General features: G+C 36.5%; 1 protein-coding gene across 11 annotated transcripts in view; it reads right to left on the reverse strand.

Annotated features, from left to right (window-relative positions):
• PTPRK (protein tyrosine phosphatase receptor type K) overlaps positions 1 to 14,313 on the reverse strand; it is a 756,597-nt gene that overhangs the window by 348,866 nt on the left and 393,418 nt on the right. For all 11 annotated transcript variants that reach the window (XM_044001295.1, XM_044001287.1, XM_044001294.1 and 8 more), the window contains exon 6: positions 2,872 to 3,046. In XM_044001295.1, coding sequence (XP_043857230.1) covers positions 2,872 to 3,046 — 175 coding nt within the window. The remainder of the gene's footprint in view (positions 1 to 2,871; positions 3,047 to 14,313) is intronic.

Genomic DNA, 14,313 nt, shown 5'->3' on the forward strand with positions numbered 1-14,313 from the left:
TTTTTTTTTAAAAATTGGTGTGTGTGTGTGTGTGTGTGTGTGTGTGTGTGTGTGTGTTTGTAAATACCCATATGCACATATATGCATGGGCTGGCACCAGCTCAGCAGTGCAGTTCTTTGGATTGTAAAAATTGTTACATTTTTAGTACATCAGCAAAAGTTACAAATCAAGGCTTAGATTATTGTTGAGTGTCTCCACTTAAGAGAGTGATGGAGACTTTTTTACTTTTACTTTTTTATTTTTTAAAGACATTATTAACAATATAGTTTAAACCTAAAAGTATGTCTCAAGTACGTATTTTTTTTCAATCAGTTGATAATCATTTACCGACTCTTCTCTGTGTGCATGCACATGTACACACACAAATGGCCCCCTAAGTCTTACTGAAGTTTTAAGCTTTAATAAATAGTTTAAAACTTCACATGATAAAGAGCCCTGGACCAAGAGCTAGAAGGCCTGGGTTCTATAACTCTTCCATTGACTAGCTGTGAGCTACCATTCTCAGTGGTCCTCAGGCCTCATATTCTTCACCCACAAAATGGGAAAGTTAGTTAAATGATTTCTCAAGTTCCTTACAGGAAGAATTGATAAATTCTATAGACAATGTATTCTGTGCTATATCCAAATACATTAATTTGTGAAATATGTAGGTTAAACACTCAGTCATTATTGCCTTAAAAGTCAGAGAACCAGCTCTTGCTTTATAGTTTTCCAATTTTAGATAATTAAATATTTAATGAGTTCTCTTTCTTGCAATAGTTAGAATACATTAATTATAAAGCTTCCTATACCCCTGCACAAGGCAACTGATACCAGATTTCACTGATTAAAAAGTGTTTGCATTGTGTATCAATATTCACTTGTACAAAAATAGGAATAGCATGTGTCTTTTCAAGCAATTTAAAAACCATTCATTTTACACACAAATGCCCCATATTTCATTGCTACAGAGACATCAGATGAGTTGCTGAAAAGGTACAGTAACAGTTAACCAAGATAAGCACTGCTTCCATAGAAGTAGTTTAAATTAGGGTATCTGAATAAAGACTTCAATAGTCTTCCAGATCTTGTCAATAACACATTCCCCACCAAATCTCTTTCTTAAGTCTATTTATACGGAGACACTTCTATCTCTTCATTAAAGCAAATTTTCCCTTTTAAAAAATTCATCACTACATTCTTAAAGCCATTACTGCTCTTTCAGCCTCCGTCCTCAGCAGCCCCTGTGATCATCAAGGGAGTTTACACACATTCACATGGCATACAGTGAACATGACAACTTTACATAGTAATCACCATATTTACATTGGGGATTATCCAGAGCCATCTTTAGTTCAGCTAGGAACATAAGGGTAGTTGTGGTGGCAAGCTGGGAGGAGACCATGTTCAGATACTGAAAGGGTATGATTGAAGAATTATGATTATATTTGCATGAGAAAGAGAATGATACACTTGTATCTAAATGTGTGCTAGACTTAATATGACATCATCATAAGAAGAACCAACCCTTTTGTAAAGAGCTGTGCATCCATTTTCTCATTGAAGCTTCACAATGAACAGTAAGGGAGGTAATATTGGTACTAGTATCCCCATTTTTGAAAGGACAAAAGGAAAGCTCAGAGAGATCAACATTTCCAGAGCCATAGAGCTAGCATTAGGGGTAAGGTTAGAACCCAAATGGTTTATGTATATTTATAATTCTGTGTCAAATGGTGGCCTTCTCTAGTGTCTGGTGCAGAGGGTGGGAGGGAATGGGTGGAGAACTTAAAGTGTAACAAAAAAAAAATAGATAGATTAGAACCCAGATCTTCTTGACTCCAAATCTAGCACTCTAGCCACTATACAGTGGTATCCCTAACATTTTGGCTTTTTACTATTATTTTATGTGAGGAAATCCAATATTATTTATGATAGAGTTAACTGTAAAGACATGAGAGCAAAAGGTTTATTTGAAGTAGAGCTACAACTAGGGAGAAAGGCAGGTTTTTACTGACCTGCATTCAGTAATGTCTAAGAAATATCTCATGAAACAAAGGAGAAGATGTTACTAATACAAAAATTAGCATATGCAGGTTTCAAGGTAGTGAATGATAATCAGCCTAAAGAGGAAGCTAAGTGTCTCAGCATTAGACAGATCACTGGGCTTGAAGTCGGAAATGTGTGATAGTAGTGTAGTAGTGGTGATGGGTACACACTGAACAATCTCCACTGTTTCACTTAGTTTTCCCCATACATTTTGCCTCTTTTCCCACCAGCTGAATGAAATTGTATCATAGTTGGCCCAGGGCAAATTAATGATTCACATGGGGATAGAATCCAGGGATTTGATTTCACTAGCTCAACAGAGCTTTGAATAATAATAATACAGGGAGGGGACAGCTAGGTAGTGCAGTGGATAGAGAACCATCCCTGGATTCAGGTAGACCTGAGTTCAAATCCAGCCTCAGACCCTTGACACTTACTAGATGTATGACCCTGGGCAAGTCACTTAACCCCAATTGCCTCACTAAAAAGCCAAAAAAAAAAAATACAGGGGAAAGTATTTCCACCTAAAAATGGTTTAAATATTTATCTGTATGAATTTTAATTTCACATAACTTCATGACAGAAAAAATTGGCAATGCATTTGATATGTTTAGTATAGTTTAAAAATTATTTTTAGTAGAGTCCTTTGACTGCCAAACTTTAAAACTTCATCCTTAATTTTTAACTATGAAAGTTTCTGTACTTTTGTGATGTCATTTTCATAGTTCTTTGGAGTGAAATCAGTAGATTTGAAAACAAACAAAAAAAGAATTCTAACTTTAATTATAAGTTATTTGGATCTTAAAAGATGTTATTTTTATAAAGTTTTTAAAATCCTACCATACCTCTCACAATTAGTTGAGCAAAATTGGAAACTCCGGAGCCTCTTTCTGACTGAGTTACACAGCGGTACAAATCTTGGTCAGTTTTTGTTACTTCTTGCAATCTAAAGGAAGCAGCAAATCTTCTATGATTGATATTTTTAGTCTGGGCCACTGGTATATCTTCTCCATTTCGTCTCTGCAAATACAAAACAAATGTTCAAAATATAGCAGGAAGTATTTAAGTAATTATTTTTAAAAGTCAAGTTAAATAAAGTCAAAATGAACTGTCTATTTAATGCACATCTAGTATGTACTAGGCAGTACGTGTTGGAATATAAAGTATAAAAACAAAAACTTACAAACAACAACCACAAGAAAAAGGCCCTGCTATAAGGAGTTCAAAGTCTATTGGGAGAAACATGAAAACAAATATGTACAAATAAGATAAACTAAAGAAACAGGGTAAACTGGAGATAAGCACAGCAAATAAAGGCATGAGCATTAAGGGGGACAGAGAAAAGATTCTCATAGAAGATGAGAATTCAGTTGATACCTAAAGGAAGCCAGGAAAGGTATAAGGTAGAGATAATGGAGAATTCTAGGTATGATTGTCAGCCAGTGAACATGCTTAAGAATCTAGAAATGGAGTGTCTTGTGCAAAGAGTGGCAAGAACACCAGAGTCACTGGATCAGTATAGGTGGAAAGAGGATGTAAGGTATGAGTAGGAAGGAAGAAAACAAGCATTTATTGAGCACCAATTATGGGCCAGACACTGTGCTATAAAAACATTACTGCATTTGATCTTCACAGGAATACATGCACACATACATAACCTCTGTAGGCATGTATCACTTGACTCATTCTTCAATTGACTTTCGTATTTTTTTTTTGGTGGAGCAATTGGGGTTCAGTGACTTGCCCAGGGTCACACAGCCAGTAAATGTTAAGCATCTGAGGCCAGATTTGAACTCAGGTCCTCCTGACTTCAGGGCTGGTGCTCTATCCACTGCACCACCTAGCTGCCCCTTGACTGATTCTTAAGACAAAATCACTCAGGAATCCCCTTGAACCTTCTTCCCCTCCTTTCATTCAAAAGAAAGAAGGCGGGACAATTGGGTGGAGTAATCTCTCTAACCCTGCAGGAAAATAGGAGGAGAAGGGGGTAAAGAGAGAGGGGCAAAAGAAGGAAGGGCTGTTTGGGGAGGAGAGAGACAGAAGCAAATCCCTTTTGAAGAGGGTTAGGATGAAAGAAGATGGATAATAGAATAAATATCATAGGGAAGGGAATAGGATGGAAGGGAAACAGTTAACAAGAGTAATCATGAAAAAAGAGAAAAGGGGTGAAGATTGTACAAAATATATTTATAGCGACTCTTTGTGGTGGCTAGGAATTGAGAATCAAGGGAATGTCCATCAATTGAGGAATGACTGAAGAAGCTTTGGTATATGATTGTAGTGGAATGGTATTGTGCTATAGGAAATGACAAATAGGATGATCCCAAAAAAACCTGGAAAGACTCATGAACTGATGTATAGTGAAGTGAGCAGAAGTGGGAGGACATTGTGCATAGTGACAGCAGTATTTTTCAATGAGTAATTGTGAATGACTTAACTACTATCAGCAATACAATGATCCAAGACAATCCCAAGGGACTAATAAGGAAGCTTACTATCCACCCCCATAGAAAGAACTGATAAAAAGAGCACTTGTAGATTGTACATATAGAACCTGGTTGCTATCTTATGGAAGGAGGAGGAAAGGGAAGGAGGGAGAAAAATTTGGAACTCTAAATCTTAAGAAAATGAATGTTGAAAACTATCCTTACATGTAACCTGAAAAAATAAAATAAATGTTTGTTGCAAAGAAAGAAAGAAAGAAAGAAAAAAGAAAGAAGGAGGTAAAACTCTGACCACAATTTTGCATTCCTTATCAAGTTGTATCTCTGGACTTTGACATTTTATTTAATAATAACATAACATATTGCAAAGATAGATTTTTATTTCCTCTTTGGCTCCCATATCAGTAGTTGAATTTTAGAGACTACATATTACTTTGCAGTGAAACTTGCATGTGAGAGAAGTAAAAGAAAAAGAGATCATATCAAATGGATATTTATATCAATATGCCAGAATGTATATGTACAAAGATGTAATTTTTAAATTTATATAACCTTCACCATTGTTTGAGGACAAAGGTGTCAGTACCCCTTCTCTCCCCTCCGGCAAACAGATCATATGGTTCAAGTACCCCTGAGCTGGTCTCGATGAGGTCCTCTTTTGGACTGTGGCCATATAAGGGAAGATTGAAGAAATGTCCCTGTGTTACCTCCCCCATTGGCTAAGAACCCAAAGAATAATTATGGAAATTAGGGTTAAGAATACCATGTTCTGGTCAGCTAGCTTTCCCGGGGATATTGCAATTCTTAAGTAATCTGACTAGCGATGAACAAGGAGAGGGTCCACTTTGAGTTAGAGACTAGGGATTCAAAAGGGGCTTGCGAGCCTTCACTCTCTGCGCTTGCTGGCTGTAGCACATATTTGCAAGTATCCATTCTGGTGAGAATGAGAATAAATAAGCCTTTGACACACTGCCAATGAGTTCCAGAGAATTACTGAGCAGGGGTCATTTTCCTCTCAATTAGCTTATAAGCATTAAAGAGGATAACTCAATAATTTGCCTTAAGAACCAGGCATTTTATAATGTGGGAGTGTAGGAGGGAAAGAGAAGTCTAAGATAACAGATAAAAAAAAATAACACTTATGAACATTAATTTCAAACGATACCAAAATGCACTCAAAAGAATATTCCTTTGTAAAAGAGTAAAAGAACAGCATCAAAACTATGAAAAATTTTCCTATAGAAGAGTAACAGTTGAAACACTAATGTGTTCTTAATGTCTCTTCATTATATGCTATAGTAAGCTTGGGTTCTTGAAGACTATGAGTGTAGATATTACACCAAAGAAAAAAGGTTTCAAACACAGAGACAGACTACATTGTTTTCTACTGGCCAAACACCCAATGTAAGTGCAAGGGACTCATCACCAGAATTGGAATAACAGACAATCATTTAACATTCTCCTTCTCCTCTTCCTCCCTATCATCACTACTATAATTGCCACCATCACCATCAACATAGAAATCCATTCAGAGAACCCATTAAAGAAAAAAAGGGGTTTTAATTTACATCATCGGTTGAGGGGAAATCTTTCAATCGGTAAAATTATAGATCTTTGGAAGCACTAAAGTTACAGCAACAATAATAAAAGTATTACTTTTGATAATATAGTTTCCTTTCCTGAATTTGTTTAGCTTCAGATTTCCTTAAAAAACAAATAAAAAGATAACAGGAAATTTAGTGAAAAGGGTAGAAGGCCAGACCTGGAGTCAAAAAGACATGGAATCAAATTGTCTCAGATACTTAGGATCTGTGTCACCCTGCAAAGTCTCAATGACTAGAAGATGATAAGTTACACCAAATTGTTTATCTGTTTTGATAGTTTGAACATGGATCATTACTTATTTCAGTGAAATCACATATACACATATAACCTTTGCAGGCATGTACCATTCAACTGATTTTTTTGGGGGGGTGGGGGGAAGAGAAGCAATGAGGGTTAAGTGACTTGCCCAAGGTCACACATCTAGTAAGTGCCAAGTATCTGAGGCCACATTTGAACTCAGGTCCTCCTGACTCCAGGGCCGGTGCTCTATCCACTGCGCCACCTAGCTGCCCCGCATTCTACTTAAATTTTAATTAAATTTACTTACATTTAAAACTGTATGGCACATTCCAGTAACACTGGCCTCCTAGCATGTTGTCTCATATTCCAAATCTCATCTCCTTACCTTTTCACTGGCTGTACTCCAAGCTCTGAATACCTTCCTTCCTTGTCTCTATTTCCCAGTTTCTCTGGCTTCTGAGGGAATTGAGGTGATTCAAAAAGCAAGTGGTAGTGGAAATTGTGACTCAACTCTGGATCTAGGTCAGTACCCTGTGTATTCAATTATGGGTCTAGTCCAATCTCTGTCTTGTGAGAAAACTTTGTTTAATTGTGCAACTTGTGAGATAACTTTATTGCTTCATTTGAACCCAATCCTATGAGGCTGGGAAGGTGGACCATCTCTACCTGCTACTTAGATTACCTTAACTAAGGACATTATGCTGACCATAAACCCAGTGAGATCCAAAGAATGATGGAAAGGGGTAGCTAGGTGGCGAAGTGGATAAAGTATGGGACCTGGATTCAGGAGGACCTGAGTTCAAATCCAGCCTCAGACACTTTACACTTATTATAGCTGTGAGACCCTAGGCAAGTCACTTATCCCCACTTGCCCCACCAAAAAACAAACAAAAAAAGAGTGACAGAGTTTTCTCACAATTGTACATCTCAAACCACCTGTATGTCTTATCTAAAAACTAGCCGTGTATTGATCAATTAGTCATTATTTCCAGATTCTTTTGACTATTCAGAGTCTTTTGGAGGGAGTAGGACACATCTTTTTCTGATTTCAGTGAATTTCACCTGTTCACACTCCACCCTACCTCCAATCTGGAAAGTCCCTAATCTCAGTCATTTTGTCATTCACCCACCACATCTACAGGCTTGCTGAATCAATCTACATTCTGATACTAAACTTCTTTTTGGTGTAATTCAATTTAAAATTAAGGCAAATTTTGTTTTTCAAAAAACGAAAAAGCAAGAAGAAGAAGAAGAAGAAGAAGAACTCTAATGTATTATAGCTCTGTAGCAATGAGTAAGTCATTTAAGTTCACAATGGCCTAGACAACTCTCTATGAATGTAATTTACAGATCTATATGTGTGAAGTTTCAATACCTAGAGCTCCTTATAACTATCAATTCAGAGGTCTTGCTTTTACCCTCTCCTTTCCTAAGAAGTGGCCCTTTAGAACAGTTATAGAAACTGTATCACTCTGACTGATTCACAGGAAAAATAAAAATAAAGCCAAACTTCAGTGTTTTATTCATTCGCTAAAAAGTGAACACTCCCTTTTCACTGCAAAGCAATGATTTACTATCCCTCATTTCTCTATATTTAGAGTAGCTGGAGAAAGATTATTTTCTCCCTTCTCCGTATTTAAGTCTCTAATGAATGATATTAAGTGAACCTCAAGTCAGTTCTGCCAATTTCCACTCTTATTCCAAGCACTATTCCCACAGTGAACCCTGAGAATTCTAATTAAAAGTGCTGGAATTGAATTAAACGACAATTCTGCTGAGCTGTTCTCAAGTACCAGTGATAACCTCACTATAGACCAATCAGCATCCTCAAACTGGTGGTTGTTCATAATTGTCTATAAAACAACTGACTATTCATTATTTATAAATCACACTCAAGTTTTTAAAAGGAGGTATAATATTAATTAGTGTAAAACTTCCTCCATGTAACATTAAAATAGATATAATGATGAAAATTTTCTAATTTTCCACAAAATTCTAGAGTTATTCCTAAAACTCAAACAAAAAAAAATATTCGCAGACCATTTGGTATCATTTCAGTAATTTCAAAGAGATAATAATATTTTCACATAGTTCATTCATATGTGAATTATAAGTCATCTTCCTTATAACATTGTCCATTAATTCCAGTAATGATTTTAGTCTGCTTTAACTGAGACTTAAAACGACAAGTAAACTGCATCACAAAAATTAAAATATAACGAATGTTTACTAAATACCTATGTATGTAACAGCATGATGCTAGGCACTTAGAGATATGTAAGATTCAGTTCCTGAACTCCAAGAGTTTAAATTTAGTGAAATGCTTTGTGACCAAGTGTTAAAGCTGGAACTTGAAGAGAGAAATTCTGGCTCTCCATCAACAATAAGCACTGCAAAAGAAAACACTATCCCATTTGGGGGGAAGAAAACTACACTGAAGTAATTCAACTAGTCTTACCAAAGAAAAATTTATCTATGCTTGAAAAATCATTACCTGATTTCAAGTACACTGATATCCTCCTTTAATTAAACTACTCTTCCAAATGTCAGTTTGTTGTTTATTGAGAATGGAGTCTCATTACAAAGTATACAATTTGAGCTACTGTATCATTTTATGTCCACTCACTTCAAACAAGGCCAGGGAACTAACCGTACAATTAATTCTTAAAACCTTAATATGAAATTAATGTGGATTTAAGTTAGTAACTAATGAAACGACCCTGTGTGATTTCTAGTCCCTGTAATACTCTAGTGTATGATTTCAACAATTCAAACATTAAATTACAGTAGAAAAGCTAAGAAATAATGTCATGTGTCAACTATTTTTCTTCTTTTCCAATAATAAAGAAATGCAAGAAGCACATCTCCACTCTAAATGTTCATATGGACTATTTGCACCTGACCTATGGTAGAACCTTCCAAGGTCATATTGGTCTGATCAACCACAGCTACACTGTACCTTGATGCCAAGATAGTAATGAAATTTTAGTTCTTAGAACAAAGGACGACAATCAACTAAGAGTCTAAGGAATGTATACAGGGGTTAAACCTGTGGATATTTGAGACTGTAGACCAACATCAAGAACTAGAGAAATAGTATGTTAAAAACTAGCAAGCATTTATGAACTATTGAAATGTTCTATGAAATCTGATTGCACTTATGGTGTGAATAATTCTTCCTTTAGTTATTACAAAAATTGAGGAAAGAGTAATATTCTGGCTAAGATAATACATTAGAAATGGCTTACTAATTTTCATTCTGAAGGGTACTTGGTTGCTTTTATAAAAAAAGCTTTTGATGTATCATCTCTTAAAAGAAAGATTTTTAAAGAAACATGTTTAATAATGTCCTTTTTAAGAAACAAGGTTATCAGTTAATGTTTGTCAGGAACCATATACTCCCTTTTTTGTATAAATGTTTTGCCTAAAGTAAAGCTTTCTGAAGTCAGTTGATAGTTACACATTTAGTAATCAAGGAAATAGATAAAAGAATTTGAAAAGCTCATAAGATCATTTAATACAAACCTTAGTCAACCAGAATTGCAAAACCATACATACTTTTCGAAAGCACTTAATTTTATGATTAATTCCTTGTCTGTACTATACCCCTCCCCCACAACATGAAGACCATTAGGCTGACATTTTCAACAGTTTCTTTTCTCTTTGACTCACAAGGTTCATAATGTCTTTTTCTTTTTTGGTGACCACTTTATTTAGAATTAGAATCAGGTCTGGGGCAGCTAGGTGACACAGTGGATAAAGCACTGGTCCTGGATTCAGGAGGACCTGAGTTCAAATCCAGCCTCAGACACTTGACACTTACTAGCTGTGTTTCCTTGGGCAAGTCACTTAACCCTCACTGCCCCACCCAAAAAAAAAAAAAAAGAATCAGGTCATAGTTACTTAGATCCTACTTAACAAAAAAAAAAAAATCCTCCATATATGCTTTGGATTTTGCAAGTTCAGTACTCCTAGTATACAGTTAAAGGGCAAGGTAGTAAGAGGAAAAATAACCATATTTAGAATCAGAAGACAGGTTCAGATATGTGTTGTTCAGTCATGTCTTCTTCTCCATGACCTCATTTGGGCTTTTCTTGGCAAAGATTCTAGATTGATTTGCCATTTCCTTCTCTAACTCATTTTACAGCTGAAGAAACTGAGGCAAAAATAGTTAAGTGACTTTCCCAGGGTCACATAGCTAGTAAATGTCTGGGGGCAGATTTGAACTCAGGTCTTCCTGACTCCAGGCCAAGTGCTCTATCCACTGCACCTAAGCTCTCCACTGCACTGTCTAGCTGGCACTCTACTACTGGGCAATTCAGGAACCTACTGTTTTGTTTTGTTTTTTCCTCTGCAAAATAAGGGGATTAGACTAGATGGCTTCTGAGTCTTACAACTCTCTGCATAGTGGAGAGCTTATTGACTGTGATAAAGCTCCTGGGTTCAGTTTCGAACTCTGGTGCTTATTAGCTCTATGAATTTGAACAAGTCACCTAATACCCCTGAGTTTCACTTTTCCAAGCTATAAAAAAAGAAGTTGAACTTTGAAATCCCTTCCAGTCCTAGATCTATAGTCCTAAAATTTTTTGAATTATTATCCTATGGATATACACTCTGACCTCTAAACTTTAACATTTCCAATCTCAGTTGGAAAGAGTAGGAAAAGCTGGAGAAGTAAGAAGTTAGGGTGGGAACTTGTAGAGGTTCAGTGTGGCAGCAAAAGGGGGTCTCCTTCAAAGACAAAAGGCTTTTTTTAATTGACTTTACAAAGCACAAGAACATCAGTGAGCATGTGGACATTTGAATGTGTTTTCTATGGAACACAAGTTCTATATAGGGAACTATTCTAAGAAGAACTGGGAAAGGCGTTGATATTTGAACATATATCTGAAAAAGATGAAGGAATGATCTGACAAAAGTAAAAATATAACTAACTGGAGATAATTTTTTTTTTAAAAAAAGGTAAGGGACTGACATTTGCTTAGGTGAAAATTAACAATCAGGCATAAAAAAAATCATGGAACATCTCTGAAAGATCTTTAAGGCCATGTTCAGAAGTTTATGGGGCAGTTCCGTGTTCTGGAAAGAACACTGAACTTTCAAAAAGAAGGAGACCTGGTTTTAAATCTTTGCCATTGGGGCAGCTAAGTGGCACAGTGGATAGAGCACCAGTCCTGGAGTCAGGAGTACCTGAGTTCAAATCCGGCCTCAGACACTTAACACTTACTAGCTGTGTGACCCTGGGTAAGTCACTTAACCCGAATTGCCTCACTTAAAAAAAATTTAAATCTATGCCATTTACTAGCCTTTTGACTTTAGGCAAGCCATTTAATTTTTCTATGCCTCACTTTCCTCATCTGTAATCTGAAAATAATGCTTTCATTATCAATGTCAAAGAATTATTGTGAGAAACATTTGAGAAATTTTATGTTAAGCATTCTAAAAATGTGAATTAGTGTCATTAATATAATTATTTGTATAAAAGATATTTGGGTAATTACTAGCACAACCAAGATTTGAACTCAGGTTTTCAGACAACAAATCCATTGTTCTTTCCATGTATTAGCTCACAGAAATAACGGGAAAGGGTTTTGGTTTTGTTTTTTTCTTTTTATAAGAACTGGCTCTAACAGGTCAGGAGAGTTGGCAGGAGCATAGGGCAAATGAAGTCAAAGTAATGATTTATAGAATGCTACTACTGGGCAACTAAGTGGCACAGTGAATAAAGTGCTCAGATTGGAGTCAGGAAGACTCATCTTCCTGAGTTCAAATCTGGTCTCAAACACTCACTTGCTGTATGACACTGGGCAAGTCACTTAACCTTGTTTGTTTCAGTTTCATCATCTGTAAAATGAGTTAGAGAAGAAAATGGCAAAGCACTCCAGTATCTTTCTCATGAAAACCCCAAAAGGTGTCAGGAAAAATGACACAACTGAAAAATGACTAGATAACTCCATCGGTGAGGCAATCTGCACAGAGAAAAACATCTGTAGTCACAGAATAAACCTTTAATCAATAGCAACCATCTCTCAAATCAATATTATTGGTAAGAGGAAGCAAATGGGCAAAGGCAAGGACACTCAATGAAATTCAATCTGGAAACCGTAGTCCAAGAGCAAGCAATCTTACTGACAATGGAACAGTCCATCATCTTCCTTCTTGAAAGACAGAGCATTATTATTTATAGACTACAATACTGAAAAATCCTTGAGCTTCTAAGATTGCTCAGCGTTTATAGGCATTTTTTTGAGGATGAGCAGGGCCAAAATAGCTTTCTACATTATTCTTTTACAATCAATTAGGAAGGCTATAGCCATCAGACCCAAAGAGTTCATGAAGTCAAGGAAGGAAGAAAAGGATATACTATGAATTCATTGCATATAGTTCTTTCAGGCAGTAAGTTACACTATGACAACCCCAGGAAGACCCAAAGAACCCCAAACACAAGAGGGAATTAAAATTTATTGAAGAGAGATGTGATATGCTCAGCAACCCAAGGAAGGACCCCAGAAAGAATTAAGGTAATAGAGGCAAATCATAATCAATTGCACATTGTCAAGGATTTTAACCTAGAGCCCAAGAAATGGAATCTTTGATAGTGAAATTTTCAAGGGAAGAACACAAAAACCAAATGTTAACAAGAATAAGGAAAGACTCACAGAAAAAAAAACAACACAAACACTACACATAAGCAAGGAAGGCTAGATGGCTCTAGGCTACTGAATAATACTGGTCCTATATACGTAGAACAGAAATGAATTTAAACCAATTTATCACAGGAAAACTGCTAAAACCAAAAGTAAGCACAGAGAATTAAAGTCCTATATTTAATCACAGATCAATTGACTGTTTGGTGGAGGGGAAAGACTGAAGTGTCTAAAGTAACGGCAACTGAAAGGATATGCAGAAGATAACACTCTGTTGGCAGAAAGTGATATGGGTGAAAGAGGAGAGTATAAAAGTTGGCTTGAAGCTTACTATCAAAAAATAATAAGATCATGGCGACTGGCTCCATCACTTCCTGACACAGAGAGAGAAAAGAAATGGAAGCAGTGACATATTTTATATCCTTGAGCTCAAAGATAACTGCAGACGGCAACTGTAGCCATGAAAGTAAAAAATGATTGCTCCTTAAGAAAAGCTATGGCATGGGGCAGCTAGATGGTGCAGTGGATAAAGCACTGGCCCTGGATTCAGGAGGACCTGAGTTCAAATCTGGCCTCAGACACTTGACACTTACTAGCTGTGTGACCCTGGGCAAGTCACTTAACCCTCATTGCCCAGGGAAAAGGGGGGGGGGGAGAAAGAAAAGAAAAATTATGGCAAATCTGGGCAGCAAACTAAAAAGCATAAACTTCACCTTGCTGACAAAGTTTGAACAGTCAAAGCGGTGGTTTTTCCAGCAGTAATGGATGGTGGTGAGAACTGAACTATAAGGAAAGCTGAGGGCCACAGAATCAATGCTTTTGAATTGTGGTCCTAGAGAAGACTTTTGAGAGTCCCTTGGGAGCAAAGATATAAAATCAGTCAATATATAAAGAAATTAATTCAGACTATCACTGTAAGGACAAATGCTGAAGCTGAAGCTTAAATACTTTGGCCACATAATCAATAGAAAAGATCCTAATGATGGGAAAGATCGAAAAGAAAAAGGGATGCCAGAGCATAAAATAGATCGAATCATGGAAGCAATGAATATGAACGTAGACACTGAGAAATAATGGAGGGTACAAGAGCCTGGTGTGCTATGGTTCCCAGTGTCATAAAGAGTCAGATACGACTGAATGAATAAACTACAACAATCTATGCAAACATGTATACACATCTTGTATATATTTCTGTGTATATACATATATGCACTTAGATGTGCTACACACACACACATACACACATTCCTTTCCACTTAGATCTAGCTCATTCTCTACTTGGACTACCAGTTTTTTGGTGTTTTTTAAGGAGGCAGCATGAAGGTGAAAACTGACATGGTCCTGAGGGGGA

The sequence above is a fragment of the Dromiciops gliroides genome, chromosome 4 (genome assembly GCF_019393635.1).
Source record: "Dromiciops gliroides isolate mDroGli1 chromosome 4, mDroGli1.pri, whole genome shotgun sequence".
Classification (NCBI taxonomy): domain Eukaryota; kingdom Metazoa; phylum Chordata; class Mammalia; order Microbiotheria; family Microbiotheriidae; genus Dromiciops; species Dromiciops gliroides.